A 19,633-nucleotide genomic window follows, 5' to 3' on the forward strand; every position below is an offset into this window, starting at 1 on the left:
ACTACACAGTGAGAAGAAAGCCGCACGACAGTAAGCTGAATTAAGCCATTATCAACAAATTATTAAAACAGTGGGAAAGAGACTGATAAAGTATCTACAATGAGAAAGTTTGCAGTATCTGTTTTAGTACCTGCACTGATAAATGGGCAAATAGTGGTCCGGGATCCCATGGAATCTGGCTACAATATCTCTAGTCTTTAGGCCAAGTATTGTGGAGCACATGGTTACATTAAAATATATTAATAAAACTTCTCAGAAGAAAGTCAGTTTTTGGAGAATGGTACAATAAAATGTCATCAAAAATAATCAGCATGGATGTAAAATAGCATGGTTTATAGAGTCATTAGCTTTTATAGTTCTACAATAAGTCATAGCATGAGAGTATCTATTAAAGTGGTAATTTTGATACAAATTGTCTTAGTCAAAGAATCATCTCTTAAGATCATTCGAATCTATAGCACTTAAATATCAAGTTTAATCATTGACAATAATGACCAATATAGAAAGGGGTAGTGATTTGTAGGGATTTGTTTGGTTGAAGGCGTATATATAAATAAAATATTAGCTTCATGTCTTTTCAGCAGAACTAGAGGATTTTTTGGAAGGAAAAGCTTTGGTGTGAAAGAGGCCATGTAAAACCAAACTGGGAAATACCTTTACTTGTATAAGTGATTGAATTATAATCGTGAATGAATGATGAGTACTTATAGCATCAGAACAGCAGGCAGTGAAGACTTGGGTACTTTCATATGTCAATTTCAATGGCCAGTTAAATAAAAAAATTGCCAGGAGGACCTCAGGTTAGACCATAATCCCTGACCAACAATGATACATAATGAATATTAGTATAACTAAGGGATAATTGAACAAAATTAATCTATGTATTGATTGAATGAATGAAGTTCAAAAAGATGTGTGGCATAGTAGTAGTCCTAACTGAATGATTATGTAAATTTTTTCTGCCTTTTGAGAACTACATTTCTACAAAAAGAAACACTGATTGAAAGATGTACACACAAAATTGCCCTGCCTAGATATAAACTGTAAGAAAGTATTCATAATAGGTAATTAAGAATTTGAAATCCTTCCAAAAAAAAAAAAAAAGAATTTGAAATCTTCAGGACCTGTGATAAATAAGATGGAGAGGGGGAGGGGAGGAACAATAGACTCTCTAGTTACCGAAACATTTATGAACAGTATGTCTAATAATATATACAAATACACAAAGATTATTAAAATGTAAGCATATATTCCATGTACTGATCACCAGTGTTCACTGTGATACTCTACACAAAACACTTTGTGTAATTAAAATTATTATTAGAATTATAAGTATAAGTCAGATACATATATTGGCAAAAATAATTTTGGAAAGATCCCAAACTAATATGAATATATTCTAGTCTCTATGCTGGATAACTTTAGAAAGCTCTGACCTGATCATCTTTTTATCAAGCTTATTCCTCTATGGATGCAATGTTTGAATTATCTCAACTAAGGGGTATGTAAAAGTAGGCACTTTTGTTTAAGTCTATTAAAATATAATTTAAAACAAGTTTGAATGGAAACCCCACGCATGCATAGATAAATCTTCTTGCAGAAGCCATAAGGTTGTGAAATAAAAATCCTAGTACTGGGATGGAGAGATAGAATAGTGGTTAAGAGAACTGTTTGCTCTTCCGAAAGACCCAGGTTCAATTCCCGGCACTCAGATCGTGGCTCACAACTGCTTATACCTCCAGTTCAGGGGATCAGATGCCCTCTTTTGCTCTGCAGCATTCTAAGTTCATGTGAAACAGATAAGTTCACACAACTACATGCATGTTCACATAAAAGAGGAAAAACTCCTAGTACCAAGTAGGCAATACCCCCCCCATGAGTTGTTGTTTGTCAGAAAACCTACAAAGGGCTTCGAACAATACAGAATATGCCCATTGTTCTTGCTTGCCCACCAGAACTATATGTTAAGACCCTGTTCCTGAAGGTACTGCAAACTTTAGATGCCAGACAGAGAAAAGCCGTGCTAGAATTGAACTGCAAGTATGCTTCATCCTGGCTAACACTGGTATTGCCAGAGGTGATTTGAATACTGACAGAGAAGCATTAACGACCCAAGCTGTGGAGCCCATGACCTACTCACTGTAAGGATATGATGATTACATAGCAACAAAGGGTATTTTTATGATTTTCTAAATCTAAATACTCCACATAAGCCGACATTTGCCTGACACTGTAAGTCCAGTCAGAATCTCCATGTGTTCCTAATTTCTGGTTTAGCAAAATTGATATAGCAAAAAAAGTACCTTGTGAAAATTTATGTTTATATTCATAGACAAATGCCACTTGCAGCATTAATCGGAGAAATGTCACTTATTATTCTACACAGAGACTCATAGCTGTTGAAAACAAATACAATAAATGAAAGTTTAGTGCTCAGCCCTACATGGAACATTTATACTAAACTTTCTTAGGCTCAGGAAACACCAAAGAAGAGAAAACAGAAAATGAAATAGCCCAAAGATAGGGAAAAGATATAATAAAAATGCTAGCTTCAGGGCATTATGTAGCCATTCTTAATGTGATTTTATTACAGTTGCAGTTGGCTGAACTGGGCCAAAAGACTGATCCTGTTAATAGACAGCCATCAGGGAGGAGCTCATAAGTCAAACTTTACCCTGCTGCACTATTGACAACTGATGGGTTCTGTAAGAGAGACAGCCATTGCCTTCAGTCATGTATCAAGCTGAGTTCACCAGGCTCCATTGGACAGTTTACAAACGATGGTTACTAAGTTATCCTTATTGAAAACGTAAGTTCAAGTGAAGTTATGCCACTTGGGGTAATAATGATTACCCAAAGAGCCCTAGACTATCTGAAAATCTTCACTGGGCAGATATAGGAATCGTCCATTATAGTTTTGGTCAAGGAAAACTAAGACACTTCTTTATCAATATAGACAGTCAATATCATTGTCCATGGCTGCTACCCAGAACTTAAAGATAAGACTATTGCTAAACATGTCATACAAAACTATGTTATCATTAGAGAAAAAAATATATCTCTATAAATATTGTTACTTAAAAAATACTAATGGCGAAAGTCATATTCTATATTTTATCCTAAGCAGGCAGCTAAAGTAAGTTAACTCCATTAAATCGATAATGAAGAAAATCAAAGAGAACACAAATAAAGTGAAAAAAGACTAATAAACATTAATTCATAGTATGGTTATTTGAAGAAAATACATAAGCATTTAAATATTAGCATATATGAAGAGAAAACAAACAGCTAACATCACAGGTGGAAGCAGGGCTAGCATTATGTATGCCAACAATCACTAAGTAAATTAATATGACATCTCAGAATGAATTGAATTTCTTGGAAAAACTATCTTAAAAAATTGATGTGGAAAACATGACTAGTCCTACCCAACTATGATGCATATTAACCACAACAACCACCAGCTTAGCACAATAACCCTAAAGGTTCAATAGTGGTATGAATGCTTTGACTGCAACCTACAGCCCTCCAATTGGACTTAAGACCCGCTTAACAAGAGAGAAATCAGAAGCCAGGTATCCTGGGACTGGAACCCTATCAACTCCCTAGAATTGTGATGGATCTTGGAAGAGAACCTCAAACAACCACTTGACTAAACCAGCACAATCGATACCTAACATTCTAAGTATTTATTCTTATACCCACAGAAAGTGTAGCTCTCACACCTCATCAGGGAAGCTGCCCATTTTAACAGAAGCCACAGGAAAAACCACAAGTGATCAAAATGCAGAGTTTCAGAGCCCAGTCCTAACAAATACAACTACAACACAACTCTTGCCACTAAAGGGAAAGAAAGGGGGAAAGGGAGAAAAGAAAGCAAAGAGGGTGGTACATTTGGAGGTATTCAAAGGGAGGTAAAACTGATATAATTATATTATAACCACCCCAACATATCTTTAACAAAGAAAGTCAGCCTATCAAGTGAGAAGTAACTTTTGCTGAATATACATCCTGGCTAGGACCTTAAATGTTCTCCAAAAGGTCGATAAGACCAAAGGACATGGTCTCCAACCTGTAGTGCTATTGGAAGGTGACAATAAGCCATTACATATATGCTCTTGAGGTGGGACTCAACCTTTAGCTTTCTGTCTTGGCTTTCTGGTATCCATGAGGTAAGTGGCATAGTCCCTTCTTTGATCTTCTTCATCACCCTGTCCAAAAGCAATGTGTCAACAAACTGGTGAACTGAAACCCCTGAAAACACAAGGCAAAATAAATTCTTACTCTTAAAGTTGTTTAATTAAGGTATTTGCCTGGTTGACAAATAGTTGGACTAGCAAGGAAACTTATATCCAACATATACAGGAACTCCTAGAACTGAATGTCTAAGATAAACACTCAAAGTTAAATAACATTTATTAAAGACTTGAATGGGAGCCTGTACAAGTGAGATATGGTAGCATTCACGTTATCTATTCTAGTATGATTGAACTTCTGTTGCTACAGTTGAGTGACCTTTTCTCCAGGTCAAACTTCTTGCAAAGATATGGTAATTATGAATAGTTATATAAAGTAAAAATTCCCCTGTTGGTACTCTCATCATGAAATCATTACTTAAATGATAGATCAATGATAAATTCAGTAACCAATCATATTCATTTACTTCATTTATTCTTCTTTTTTTTTCATTTCAGACAAAGGCAAAGAATTACATAGTTAGGAAACTTCCTTGTCTCGTCACAGCAAGTTCATGTGGCATAAGAGGTCAACCAGCATGGTGGCAAAGCAGTGTAGGGATGATACTAGATGTAAATGACGATCCCTTACACATGGAGGTTTTGAAGGAGGTTGACTAAGGAATGTTTACAAAGCTGCTCCACAAGAACTTTAGATTGGCTACCAGGACAACCACTCGATGCAAGCTGGACGTATGTGAGGGCAGTGGTTGTACTGAAGAAAATATAAGATGGCGATGTATAGCCTTACAGTTAAAAGAGGCATTTCAAGCAACGTTCAAAGATTAAAATATTGTAAGGTAATCCGAACTTAGAAAACAATGTAACAGTTGCCCAGAACACAGAAAATATTCTATTTACATATCTAGAAAATGAAGTAAAAAGCCACTCTTGATAAGTTTTTGCAAAGAAATAAAACAGAAATTTATATCAGATTTGGTATGCTACGACAGTCTCAGGACTGGGGAGGCTGAGGCTGAGGCATCACGGATAGACAGTTGACAACAAACTGAGCTGCTTTCCCTGACACACTGAAAAATGTAAATAAGTAAAACACTGGTTATTTTAACGTGTTAAACTGTATTATGCTAAATGATAACCATTATTTTTAGAAGGGCTGTAAATAATTTTATCATTTTTATATATACTTATAGTCATTAGTGGGGTGGTTTAAATAAGTACCCTCCATGGGTTCAAGTAGTTAAACACTTGGCACCATGTGGCAATGAGTGGTGTTTTGGGAGGTTGAAGAGGTGAGATCCTACTGGGATTATGTTGTCACTGAAAGTAGGATTTGAGAGATTAAAGCCTTGCTCCACTTCAGGTTCAATCTCTCTGCTTCATGCTCACATAGGCAGATGTGTGCGCTCAGCTTCCAGCTGTCAGCCATGCCTTCCACCATGAGTGACTCATCTCTCTGTAAGCATAAGCTCAAATAAATTCTTTCTTCTGTAAATTGTCTTGGATCTTGTGTATCATAGTAACAGAAAACTGACAAATACAGACAGTTAAAAGTATTGTACCAAACACAATGGAGATCAAAGGTCAATGATAGTCTGTCCCATTACTAAGATTGCTGTATTGGAGGCCAGGCATATCTTTAATCCTAGAACTCTGAAGCAGAGGAAAGTGGATCACGGTGAGGTCAAGGCTAGCTTAGTCTACATAGTGAATTCCAAGTCAGCCATATTGATATAGTTTAGTATATATAGTAAGAGCTATGTAGTAAAACCCTGGTTTTTTTTTTAAAGACTATTAGGAGCCTACAGTAGATTGCAAACACTGATTTCTGATAAATATAAAAACTCCATGAAAGTACAAAAATTTATTCATGACACTAAGTTCAGAACAACTTGGATGTCCACAAACAATGACTCATAGATAATGGGATGTTTCTATGATAGAAAATAATTTAACAACTAAAATCGTTACTGAGATTATAACATTATGAATCTCTAATTGACACTGGAAGGACTAGGGTGTACATGAAAAAGCACACACAGCTTAAGAACAAGTCGAGTTTGTCTGTTCAGATGAACATGAGGATAGGGCTGCCTTGAGGAGTAGGTGTGCAAGAGGAATTCTGATGGAAGGACAGTCTACATGTTGACTGGAAGTAGTAAAGTGGGTGGGTATTTGAAACTTTCAAACTCACCGAACTTTTGCAACTAAACTTTGTGGATTTAACTATATGTAAACTGCATATAAACCATAAAGTACTATAAAACTGAAAAAGGGGTTTTCTTTAAAAGTTCAGTAAAAAATTCTAAGTATGTTTAATTTGTACATTTGACAGCCACCAAAAATAATAGATGTTGATGCCTCTGGATATTTTATAAATATAGACTTTAAAAGGAAAAAAAATAGCATGAGCTTTAAGATAAATCTAATATGTCCACATCAAAGGAAACCTGAGACGACCATAAGTATATCATGGACAACTTGGGCCATCGTTATTTATGTTTAATTTGCAAGTGATGTACATAAAGGGCGATTGAATGCAAGACAGCACTTAGGGATCATGGCTGGTGCATTTAATTGGCAACAGCATAACATCCTAAAGGTAAACTTCATATTAAATTTGGAGTTTATACCTTAATAACATTAAACCCCTATATAAAAAATATCACTAATGGACTTGCATACAGATAGTTTGGAAATGAAGGCAGGCTTGCTGGTTCGTGCCTGTGATCACAGCCTTCTGAAAGCAGAGGCAGGAGGATGGTTATAAGTTTGAGCACAGCCTGTTCCAAATATCAAGTTCCAGACCATCCAGGATTATAGCAACTCTGCTTCAGAGACACAATCAAGCGAAGTTATAATGAAAATTAGGAAGAAAAACATGTACAATGGAATTAATATAATTAGTAACAAACCACAAAACTAACCACTAGTTTTAACACATCCCTTAAATGGTATAGATTTAATTACACCATGTAGATTTTTTAGTACCTCTCTAATACTGCAAGGTAGTGACTCTTCATAATAAGGTCTGTAATTACAGATTCAATAAAAGCTTTACCCGATGTTGTAGTAAACATGGTGAAATTAAATTACAATCCTAATACACTAATATACTAATAAATAAAAGCTTTTATTCAACTTTAATTCTAAAAGAATCTTATTGTTGACAATATATATTGTCATACATTAAAAAGTAAGATTCTTCCTCAAATTTGCATTACTGTAAGCTAAGGAACATTAGTATTTGAAATTTAATAAGTTGTGATCACTAATGTTTGTATGGCTTATATGTTCAAATCATTTATATCACATTGATTTTAACTTTATTCCAAATTAACACATTCCTTTTGAAGCATGCCTTGCTCAATTCATCTTTTGAATACTTGAGTAATATTTATACCACTCTTAAATGTCATTTGTACAACCCATAATCTCATAAAAGCAATAGATTGATTCTTGAAGCTTCAAGTACTATATTTACTAGAAAGACAAAGAAAACACAAATTTTATGCACACACATAGCTTACTTAAAACTGGAAGTAAAAAAAAAAGAACCAGAGAAGAAAATGAGGGAGGAGGTTGATGTGCCAAGGCTGGTCAGAAGAGTATCAGCTACATAGAGCAGGAATGGAAAATAAAGTAATAAGATATGCCCCAGTTCCTAAATAAGTCTTAAAACATGGCCCAAAGAACAGCTGGCTTTAGCTGGAGCTTGGACGAAGCCAAGAATGGCTGCCTGGAGTTCACTTAATGAAAGATCTTTGAGTAACAAGGAGGGCGAGGGGAATTATACATAGTAACCCAAATTCACTTTTTAAAATTGTGTTTAAAAGAACTTCTAGATTTAGAACTTGATACCTAAGACTATTTGAAGCCATCAAGTATTGCCCCTTTGGAACTGATCCCACAATGCCATAGTGTTTTTATACCTCTCCTTATATTGGGTTGTAGTGCTTTCTGTTTTATAGAACAAGCACAAATTGTTTTCCTACATTTTCAAACCATATTTGAACAAAATTGTGCTTATCTTCATCTGTATAACTGCTAAGGAAGATTTTTAATGAGATAATTCTCATGACAGAATCAGTCTTCTATTTTACCTTGTGAAATCGTGGGGGAGAGCAATTCCAGTAAATACAGGTAATGTTCTAAATTTCTAAGTCAGGGATGCTCACAAGGCAAGAGGGCTGTTCTAGACCAGTGCCCAGTGAGTCCTATTTCTTTGGCTTTCTTCCACCTGCTTACAAAGCAAAATTGCTGAACTTATTTTCTAAATCCACTGAAGGTCAAACATTCCATAATTTAAAAAATCTAAAGCACAATAAATATATTTGCTTTTTTATTCTTTTTTAAAGGCCCTCATATAGCACCTTATATCCATCAAGTCCTGTCTACTGGAATGCGTATAGAGACCAACACAAATTAGTTTCAAAAGGCACCCTTGGATGGACTTGGAAGGTGGCAGATTTGTACTTCCCTAGTTTTCTCACTGCTAACAACAAAAAACTGTAAGAAGAGAGATTTGACAGAAAGACAGATGGGGAGAGCATCAAAGAGGATAGATGGGGGGTGGGTTACAGTAGGAAAGGAAGGATTAAGGTAAAAGACAATACAGGAGTCTAAAAGACATTTTTTGAAACGCCTTAATGATATTGAATACTTTGTAGGTTACTTTAAAACCTCAATAAAAACCTGCTTTGTCAAAGCAGGGTGCTGTTGTAATCATAGTGCTGAGGGGTGGAGACAGGAGGATGGACACAGTAGAGAGCCAATCTGGCTTACTGGGGAAGCTCCGTGCTAGTAAGTAGCCCTGCCTCATAAGACAAAGTAGACTCGCCTGCCGAGTGACACCTGAGATTGTCCTCTCACCCTGACATGCTCACTTACACTCATACATGTGTTTTATGTACACACAGGGAGTGGGTAGGAGGAGGGAGGATGGGAGGGAGGATAAAAAAGTCGGGGAGAGGGAGAGAGGGAGGGAGGGAGGGAGGGAGGATAAAAAAGTCGGGGAGAGGGAGAGAGGGAGGAAGGGAGGAAAAGAGAGAGAGATCCCTGGAAAAAATGCATGTCAGGGTTAAACACCAAGCAGTAAAAGAGTGAGCCAAATTTGATTTCTTCTTTTGTCAGGAATAACAGCAGAGCCTGGGACTCAGAGCTAACTGTACACTGTGACTAATTTCCCAACATAAATTAAAAGCTCGCAACAGCTATAAAACTGCTTCTGTCTGAACAATGAGTTCCTAGCAGTTACAAACATCTCATCAACAAGCAGTTCGTGTGAATCCTGATAAAAATTAGATACCTAACGAGGGCTGTAATCATAAATATAATTATATACTAGATTCAACATCTGATTTCAAAGATGAAACATACTTTGGAAGCAGAAATTAATATTTCATCTGAATGGCTCTTCTTAATTACAAGAATTTTTACATTTGACTGGGATAGAACAGTTCTATGTTTGCCTGATGGGTATGTGGGAATAATATAGAGTGGTGGAGGAAAAGCTACCAAAACAATGCGAATCATTTGTTTCTTCCACAAACATGGAAATGCCTGAATGTCCAATTCCTTCAGCCAAAAGTTTTAGTAAACAAAACCGAAATGTCATGGTGTAAGTAAAGAGCAAAGAGTAGAATTATGTATATTGTTAAAAATGCTATGCATTAAAACGAACAAACAGGGTGCTAATTTAAAAATTATGACTCTGGAAATATGGAGCAAGGTTTCATAGTTATTCATTCTGACATGGATCGGAAGAGCAAAGTCTTGTAATGGGAGCACAAGAAGTCAACCAAGATGTCGATGACCAACTGTGTCTTTATTTACTACCCTTCTAGGTGGACTTCCAAAGCAGAATTAAGATCTATTCAAAGTCTTGAATATATAATTGTGACAAAGATCTTACTCTGAAGAAAGATAGCTGTCTATCTAATGGACAGTGAGTTTTGGCTGTATCTCTGCTCTGTTAACTGAATATCTGTTTTGTTTTCTTGAGTGGTTTTAATTCAGAACGCAACTATACATAATATAAAACAAGCGCCCTATCCAGTTTTTGAGAGTCTGGATTTCTCATTTATTTTAGAATGATCACCCTCCCTCCCTTATTCGCTCATTCTCTGAAACTCTGCTCCAGTTTAGTCTGCTTATGAGATTTTTTGTAACCTGCTGTTTCCTCATAAAGACCATTTATGTGAACATGGAAATATTTCTTCTAGCAATAATCTGCTTTTCTCCCACTGAGAAATTTTGTGTCACCTGCTATTGGACATGTACAAAGCTGTTCGTCTGTCCTCAGACATACCTGTATACTCTAGTCCAGTACGTCAACATATTTAAAGTGGTGGGAATGCCTGTGTGCTTAGCTGTATGGAGTCAGATCCCTCAGCACTTGTAGTCTGGATAGAAGATTGGGCTACAGTCCAGGAGTCTGGAGCACCAACGTGTGGGATGTCATTGAAAGCTTTACTAAAAATCCTACATTTGATCAGAACTTAACCAATCTGTAGTAGGTGCTTAGCAGTAATTCCTAAAATGACTAGATGAAGTCTATTGTATTAAATAAAGAAAGTTTTATTAGTCACATTGACTACATAGGAAGAGATGCTGAAGGTAGGCAGAACATAGAACTAGAGAGAGACAAATTCTAACTGCTGATAAGTTCTGGAATAAAGTTTCTGGTGTGTAAGATATTTGCACACATGTGCAAGCACGCATGCATGCACAAACACACACACACACACACACACACACACACACACACACTTTGCCTTTTAGTATCACCTCTATGTTTCAAATAGTGAAGTGTCTTTTGTAGGACAGACATACACTGGCAGAACATAGGAATCTAAACTGTATAGATCTAGAGCCAATGCAGCTGAAGTCCATGACTGGGAAGATGAAAGTGAGGAACGGGCTGGACGAATGTGGGTGACAAGAGTTCTGCAGAGGCATTCTAGGAAGCAGCAAAGCCAGCACACACACACTCTCTCTCTCTCTCTCTCTCTCTCTCTCTCTCTCTCTCTCTCTTTCTCTCTCTCTCTCTTCTCTCTCTCTTCTCTCTCTTTCTCTCTCTCTTTGTCTCTCTCTGCATGTGTCTCTCTCTGCATCTCTCTCTTTCTCTCTCTCTCTCTCTCTCTCTTTCTCTCTCTCTCTCTCTCTCGTCTCTCTTTCTCTCTCTCTCCCTCCCTTTTTAGAACCCGAGTGCTACCATTGTATGATGGGCTCTTGGCTTTCAGCAATCCTCAGTAGTTTATCTCCTATAAGTAAATATTTTTCACCATAGGAAAACTGGTAGTTTCAACCCAAGATGTATCAAAGGTGGCAAAGCAGCTGTGCCTATCGTAGAAGGTAAACACATAGCTATTTTCCCGACAGTGTTCAGCAGCTAGAAATTTGAGTAAAGAGTAGGATCTTTTCAGAGTTAATGATTTTCCTAAGAGAAAGATCACAAAGACATGGTGTGGAACCTAAAAAGCGAGAGATGCTATTGCAATACAGCCATTCTAACCTGCAAAGGAAGGATATTGAGGGCTTGGAAGGTGAGTTGGAATTGAGTAGTTACTGACACCAGAGAGGAGGGAGGGCCTTTCAGAGTTCTGAGGCTTGTAGCCTCAAGGGTTAGAAATGTGGAGTTGAACTAGTGATGTGCTGTTCACTGGGGTTGGGGCTCATAAGGAGTTTCCATGATAAAGTGTATGTGATGTGGTAATGGTTATGAAGATACACCACAGCTCTCATTAGGGCTGACAACCAGAGAATTGTTACAAAGAACAAGTCCAGCTTTTTATTCATGTAACAGGCAGAATATGGGAAAAGGTAGAAAGACAAATCTTACAACATGAAGAAGCACTGCTGAGAAATTGTGACAGTTTATTCTTGTAGACTAGAGTGAAGTGACAGTTTTCTTTTACTCAGATAATCTGAAAGATAGATCCGAGGGTTTAGGAAACGGAAGGCTGCACATATCCCTGATACTGCAAGCCTCGTGAGTCCACAGACGCATCACCAATGTCAAGAAAAAAGTAATCAAGAAAATATGTTCTTCTCGATGTCTCCCTTAATCCCTTCATTTAAGTAATGATAAAACACACTCAATATGTTAGTGGGTTTTATATTTGTACAATTGTCTGTTTCCTTCTTTCGACCTCCCATCCAGGTGAAGAAGGTTAAATGTTGGCACTGAGATCACAAGAGTAAGCTAAGAAAACATAGGCTATATCTTTTTATCAATACCTCTATATCTTCACATAAATGTACTTTTATATCTTTATAAAAATGGCTAGGAAGGTGACTGAGTATGAACCACGCTTGTCGTTCAAGTCAGAGGATCCGAGTTTACGTAGAACCTATGTAATGCTGCTTGGACATGGTGGCCTAACTGTAATTCTATAGTTTGGAAGGAGGAGGAGACATGGGATCCCTAGAGCATTCTGGTTAATTACAGTGGCCATACTAAAGATCTGTGTTCAATTGAGAGATCCTGACCCAATACAGAAGGTGTACAGGATTAAGCAAGGTTCTCGATATCAGCTTCAGGCATCCATAGGCACACACAAGTCTGTGTTTAAGTGTATGAACTCACACACACATCCACAAAAACACACATAAACATTGATAGGCAATGTCTACCATATACGTCTATATGCCTACCATATAGACATATTAATAAAAATAATTGTCCTGTAAATACTGTCGGCAAATGTCTGGTATTATTGAGGAATAGATAAATGTTTCAAATTAGTGACCAGTTTCATACTATTTCCTGTTAGATCTAACAGGCTAGTTCCTTGTTTGAAGTTTCCAGTTTCATATCGATGAACTGTTCAGGCTAGTTACCCATTTATACTACTTACCTGTTTCATCCTTGATAATTCAGGTTAGCTACCCTTTTTATATAAGTTGCTTGTTTAAAACTAGTAAAGTAATGCCTCATACTGCCAGGGGTTAGCTATTCCATGCAATTTATCACTCCACACTAGTTACCCGCTTACCTGTTAGTCATCTACTTCAGGTCGGCTAGTTGTTTGTGGTTAGCCGGTCTTTTCATACGGTATTAATTACCTACTACAGCTTGGTCGGTTATTTCGCACCAGTGACCTGTTTCAGGTTAGTTAAATGCTCCACGCCGGTTACCTGTCTCCGGGAGTGTGCTGATGTCACACCTGCTTTCATTGCCTTCGCCGGCTGACGTTGACGCTCTTACTTCAAAGACGTATGACGTATTGGCAAGAAGTTTTGTGAACGTGTACGTGGGGTCTCTGGGGGAGACTTTGGTAGAATTCCCTCCAACCGTTATCATATAGTGAATAATTATTCCATTTGCTTTTCTCGGTGGGTCCCACCTCACCGATACTGACTGCCAGTCACGTGCCACGCACTCTATATTCCGTACAGCCTCTGGAACTTAAGAGGAAAACATTTGCTCAAAGTTAAAATGTATACACAGATAGTAAATTGTTCAACTATGCAGGCAATAGATAAGATGAGATTCTTACAAACAAAGAAAAACTACACATTTAAAATGTCAAGTTTTCCAATATATGTGTAACAAGTTTTCAACATAAATGACTGATGGATCACGTTCTCTACTATATCGCTAGTGTTTACAACGTTGAGCATTGGAATGCTTTCCTAGGTCCAAGCAGCCAACACATCTCATAATCTCAGACCTGCATTGGCCTCACATCTAGACAGTCACAAATACCAGTTTTCTTAATCATGACTGTGGAACCTTCTCAATACTTGTGACTGAACATTATTCAACATAAAATGGCTGACCATCACTATTCGAAGCCCAACAGTGTTAGGAAGCAAAGCAGAAATGTTTTATTGGAGTTCTTTGAAAGATCATGGACTGTTTTAGAAGTAGTTGGAAGGACTGTTTAAAGGATCTCAGGTTTTTCTACTCACACTTCTCTCAATCTACTTGAAAATAACTTTGATCCTCTGGGGTCCATTCTATGTAGGTGACATGAATGAAGAGTAGTAGTATGCTGTCCATGAACATGATTATATGTCAGAGACACTGGCTACTTTCCAAGGCAATATCCAATAATGTCCCTTAGTTTTAGTATTAATAGAAATACTCCATTGTTATGGTAAAACAAGGATGGTGGGGAAAAATAACCATCTGGTTAATTCACAGATTACAAACTGTTCACAGTAGAACAAAGAGAGACTCCTATCCTACAAATGTGATTTTAAAGAGGCTCGAGAAACCTGTAGCTTATCAACAACCTTACTCTGAACCGAAGTGTATCTCTCTCTTTTAAATCTTTCTTCTGTTGAAGGAAAATATCAATTGCAGGAAGACAGTTCTAATATGTGTCTGGCATATGCAAATCAAAGGTTTGGGAAATGCCTACTTAACTGATTCTGTGAATCCCCCAGACAAATAATAAAACAACTAATATATGAAAATGAAAATTTTCTATTACTTTTCTAATCCAAGCATTATGCTTTGTGACATCTTTATGTTACTGCTAGAAATATTAATTTATGCAGTAGTTTATATATCATAATCCTCAACTTTTATTAATTTTGTGTGAATAGTATTAAATATTTTATAGGTTCAAAATCTTCAGGTATTTTCCTTCAAGATGATGCATACTTCCTCTAGTCACTGCCACCAACTCCTACCATCAACAAAGATGGCGTTCCAATTGGGTTGCTCACTAAGTTTTGAAGGCGCATTCTACCTACTCTGCCTGGATCATGGCTCCTTCATGCAAATAAGGGGATATTTATGATAATATTTAGACTGAATTTACAGCAGGTGAAAACTCTCTAATAAGTAAAATCTAATGGATCCTTTAGAATATTTTGGACCATTCCTACAACGGATGCAGCTAGTGTGTGTTTCTTTACGGCGGAAAGCTCAAAGGAGTTCTGAGTCCTCGTCAAGGTTACACAACCTCCAAGCCATGGAGCTCAGATTCTAATTCAGACACTGATTGCACAGCTTGAACCTTATCCCCTGTAATACACGGGATTTGACATGTCTGTGGGCATGCTGAGAAAGACAAGCTCAAGTGTCTGTAAGTTCGTGGGAAAATTACTGACTTAGCATCATTAGCATCCCATCTCAGTGTGGTTTTCATTAAAAAAAGTATATTCAGAGCTGCTCTGAACTGACAAGAAAAGGGATTTTTCAGCCATTCAGAAATCATTGTTAAGAAGAGAAAAAAGGAAGAGGGGGTATCTTTAAATATATGACCTAGTTAGTAAAATGAAAGGGGCACGTTTAACCCTCCATTAAGTAATTCATAAATGAGAACTATTCACGGCCTACACAAAGTCTAGGTGTGGCCCATACAATTGTGCGCAAATGCAACTAGCTATGGGCCTTATGAGTACTTCATGTTACAAGGGGATTCTTTGAAGTACACGAGGCAACACTGACTCCTCCTGCCTCTCAAATCTTCCAGCTCACCTCCTGAATTAAGAAAGAAAAAAAATCATTGTCACAATTCATGAAAATTTAAACACTCACATTAAAAGTGACTGATGGGTCATTTCCTTCTCTTCGCAGCTCCACAAAATGAAGTCCTACCTTGTCACTTCCTAAAAAATGTAGCCTTTTATTTTGTCTTTCTCAGTTCCAAAGGAAATGTTATACATAAATATATGTGTATTGATGCATATATATTATTTTGGATAGAACCCAGCCATAGAACATTCAGCATCGGAATTCAATTTCCCTTTGAGCAGAATGCTAGGAGCACTTTATCAACCAGAAAGGGACGGTGAGAGTCGTAAATATGAGAGTAGACATCGAAGAGGCAGAAATTGTGACTAACCAGACTCCTGGGTTGTAAATTCCACCACATTACTATACTGATTGCCATTTCCAACTTTGGTAAATGCAGACACACTGACTGAGTAGGTGCTAACAGGCTCCAGTCCCTCAAGTTTGGCATCAGTCTGAAGACCTGAAATATTCTGAAAAAGAAAAAAAAATCCTTAGCCACAAGACATCTTCAAATACTTTTTTTCAATAATCAACAGATATGTTTGAATATCCTGCATACATTTCTTTTACATTTAACCTAGGAGTTGATGACTACGAACAATTAAAATAATTATTAACATTTTCTACTTGGGGATATGATGAGCTTATGATACCAGGAGGAACTTGGTATCATTTCAGTCTTGAAAAACCTCACCCTTTTTGTTTTTGAAGTTTTATTTTATTTTTTTTTTAGAATCACATACTTATTAACTTCCTTTCATCTTACTAAGTTAAAATTTCAAATTTAAATAGAAGTTATAGCCAGTCAGTAGCATTCAGGTTTTCAAATCCACATTCTGATATTTCCTAATGTCTACCAACTTATCCGTATATGTTTATTTATCTATCGGCTATGGTGTTATAGTCAGGGGGAAGAAAGCCACAAACAAAACACAGCATCTGTTCCATAGAACTTAAGTTGGAGATGTCAAGCAGCTCCTAAATTTCTATTCTGACAAAATATTTAGGAAAACGAGGTGGGGGGGAATGGCAAGGGATGATAGTTGACCAAAAAAAGAATATGCTTTTAGACAAATTTCCCACCAATCGTAGGAAATTTTACATGAAAATATCTCCTAATGAAAGTTAAGGGTCAAGCTAAGGCACTCTTGTGGAGACTACAACATTATATGGAGGTCAAAGGTCGCCTTGTGAGAGTCAACCTTGTCCTCTCAAGAAGTGGTTTTGGGAATTGGACTCATATGGTCAGGCTTGGCAGCAAGAACTTTTACTAGCTGTGCCATTGAGCCATCCAAAGTCCTATGTTAGCCGCATTGATATTAACTCTAGAGTTCCTTTTTAAAATTATCTCCATGGAAAGCAGAAATATTTAGGAATATATGTCTACAGACTGACCACATGTGTATGCAATAATAATTAATGAGAAAGGAATTTATTAATTTGAAAGAGAGAAGGAGGCTATATCTGGGTGTTTGGAGGAAGAAACAGGAAGGGAGAAATGTTGCAATTATAACGCAAATTTATTTTTAAAAAAGAAAATAATCTCCAGGAAGTCACTAAATCTACCGGGGCCCATTCTCCCACCTCTTCATATTTCACACTTACTATTTACAAATCATGTTGATAGATGACCTGTAGATTACAAGAACTAGTAAACAATGGTCTCTGTCAGCAAAACTTTATTTTAACTACAAAATGTGTTTCTTATAAGAAATTAGGCACAATTCAAATTCATTTTGATATTGATTCAGAGGAACTAGTGGGCAGATAAGTGGATGGACTTAAGGGTTTAGTCAATGTAATAAATTAGTGTATTGGCTGTTGAATACATTTACACAAAAGAAAGTCTTTTAAAAGCTTTTTACTGAATAAATGACTTCTTGAAGCACATCAGACTGACCCAATTTTCCAAGGGATGTCACTGTCCCAGTGTGGGTTGATGAGGCTTCAGTGGCACTGGGATGGCTTTAATGCTAATAAGAAGGCTTTAATGCTATTCTGTCTCCACAAAGCCACAGGCCATTGAGGACAGAGAAAAGAAAGAATGAATAGGAACATAAAGTGGTCCTAGCAAAGAAAGTTGATAAAAACATAAACACAGTACCAGGGAAAGCCAGACAGAGTGAAAAGAGCCGAAGCAGTAAACAAACTACTGTGAGAGGGGGGTGACAGGAGAGCAGATTTAAAGGAACTTGAAGGAAAATATTAACATCTAAAAGGATTGCAAAATAATGACAAACAGAAGCAATCAAATGTAGTGGATTATTTTAAGATTAGAACCACTTGCTCTATACACAGGCAGGTCCAAGGCCCCTTGGCACATATGTAGCAGAGGACTGCCTTGTCTGGCCTCAGTGGACAAGAATACCCAGGGCAGGGGGCAGGGACACTCTCTCAGAGGCAAAGGGGAGGGTGGATGCTGGTGGAGAACTCTGGGAGGAGGTATGGGGAGAGGGAGCAACATTTGGGATGTAAATAAATAAAATAATTAATAAAATCCCCACTTGCTCTAAAACTATATACTTAATATTTTCTGGCATAAAATTGTAGATTTCATGCTAATGAAATATTAATGGAAAATACATAATAGAAAAAAGAATATTTAAAGATACTGAAATCATATTCAGGCAACAGTATATATTGCTCTTTTGTACTCAAAGCTACCACGACATTAGAGGGAATTTTTGTTCTTTTCCTAATCTGTGTGGTGATTGCTAATGAACTTATTATATGCCTGGAATTGTTCAAAGTATTTTGTTTGAATTTACCCTTATAATCTTCAATAATATATAAGGATTATTTTTAATCTAGTTCTTCATTTGAAGGAAATAATCTTAAGAGGATAAGCAACTTCCAGAAAGCATCACTGTAAATCTCCATGGAAAGATTTAAACCAGGTCCTTTGGGGTCAGCCTTGGCTTTACTGTTCTGTTCAAGGTGTTTATACTAAAGATCATCATTCTATGATCATCATTCTATATATACATGTCTACTCCAATGAACATGCAAAGTAATCTTAAGGGTGAGATTACTCCAAGAAAATTACTTCTCTTCTGTGAATATTTTCTGCAGCCCATTCAGGCAATCCAAAATTATGAGGAAACTCTCAGCTTAAACTTTGAATAGATAATACTCGGGTGCATGCTCGCGTCATTAATACAGGCTTTACAGTTCTGGGAACCGGTCCACATTTAGGAAGTTACATAATGCTTAACCTTTCAGATAGTAAAATACTATGTTATGTTCAGGAAGGTAGACATCTTTCCTGATGACGGTAATACATAATTGAGTTATGAGTGTTGTTTTTGATTTTCTGCTATTCACTTTGCTAGCAGCACATTCTAGAACACTGCCATACCGTAACAGTAATTTGTGAAGTCTACGATGTTTAATGTTACTCTGTATTTTGCATTCTTCTTGCAACTAAAATATCTCAGGACTTCATTTGTTGTCATAAAAGAAATACAACTTTCTTAAATAAATACTAACCAATTGTAACATACTTTGCCAATCAAATGCTAGTATGTATGCACCTATGTTTCAGATACATTGTTCTATTGAATCTTTGCATATTTATCACTGACTATATATCCTAAAATAATGGAAGAAGGGAGAGATATTGAGGATTACAAATGAATTACCATGGAAATTCAGAGAATGAAATTTTGTTATAAAATACCAGGTGGTATAGTAGCACATTTTTATGAAAAAGTTATAAAGGTTCATTTGATACTTTTTTCCAATAAAGAGAAGTATATCATGTAGTAGGTTTTAAATAAGCCACACAAATTTCTATATGTTTCCTAGCATTAATTAAACAATACAATTAGTTCTTAACATGTAGAAACTGTGCATATAGGTAAAATGGTCTTGGAAAGTATTCAGTTTTGACATCAAATGCCTCCCTATATTTTCCGGGAATAAATCCCATATTTCAGGAAAAGGGATTTTTAAATAA

The 19,633-nt window shown here is 36.7% G+C and overlaps 1 protein-coding gene and 1 long non-coding RNA gene across 3 annotated transcripts in view; one reads left to right on the top strand and one right to left on the bottom strand.

Moving 5' to 3' along the window:
- The window catches only part of LOC120093580 (uncharacterized), a 197,410-nt gene that overhangs the window by 110,522 nt on the left and 67,255 nt on the right, over positions 1–19,633 (top strand). The window lies entirely within an intron of this gene.
- Ptprq (protein tyrosine phosphatase, receptor type, Q) overlaps positions 1–19,633 on the bottom strand; it is a 182,501-nt gene that overhangs the window by 91,353 nt on the left and 71,515 nt on the right. Inside the window, 2 exon segments of the mRNA NM_022925.2 lie at positions 13,338–13,607; positions 16,004–16,145. Coding sequence (NP_075214.2) covers positions 13,338–13,607; positions 16,004–16,145 — 412 coding nt within the window.

Source organism: Rattus norvegicus, chromosome 7, assembly GCF_021556685.1.
Source record: "Rattus norvegicus strain SHRSP/BbbUtx chromosome 7, alternate assembly SHRSP_T2T, whole genome shotgun sequence".
NCBI classification, from domain to species: Eukaryota; Metazoa; Chordata; class Mammalia; order Rodentia; family Muridae; genus Rattus; species Rattus norvegicus.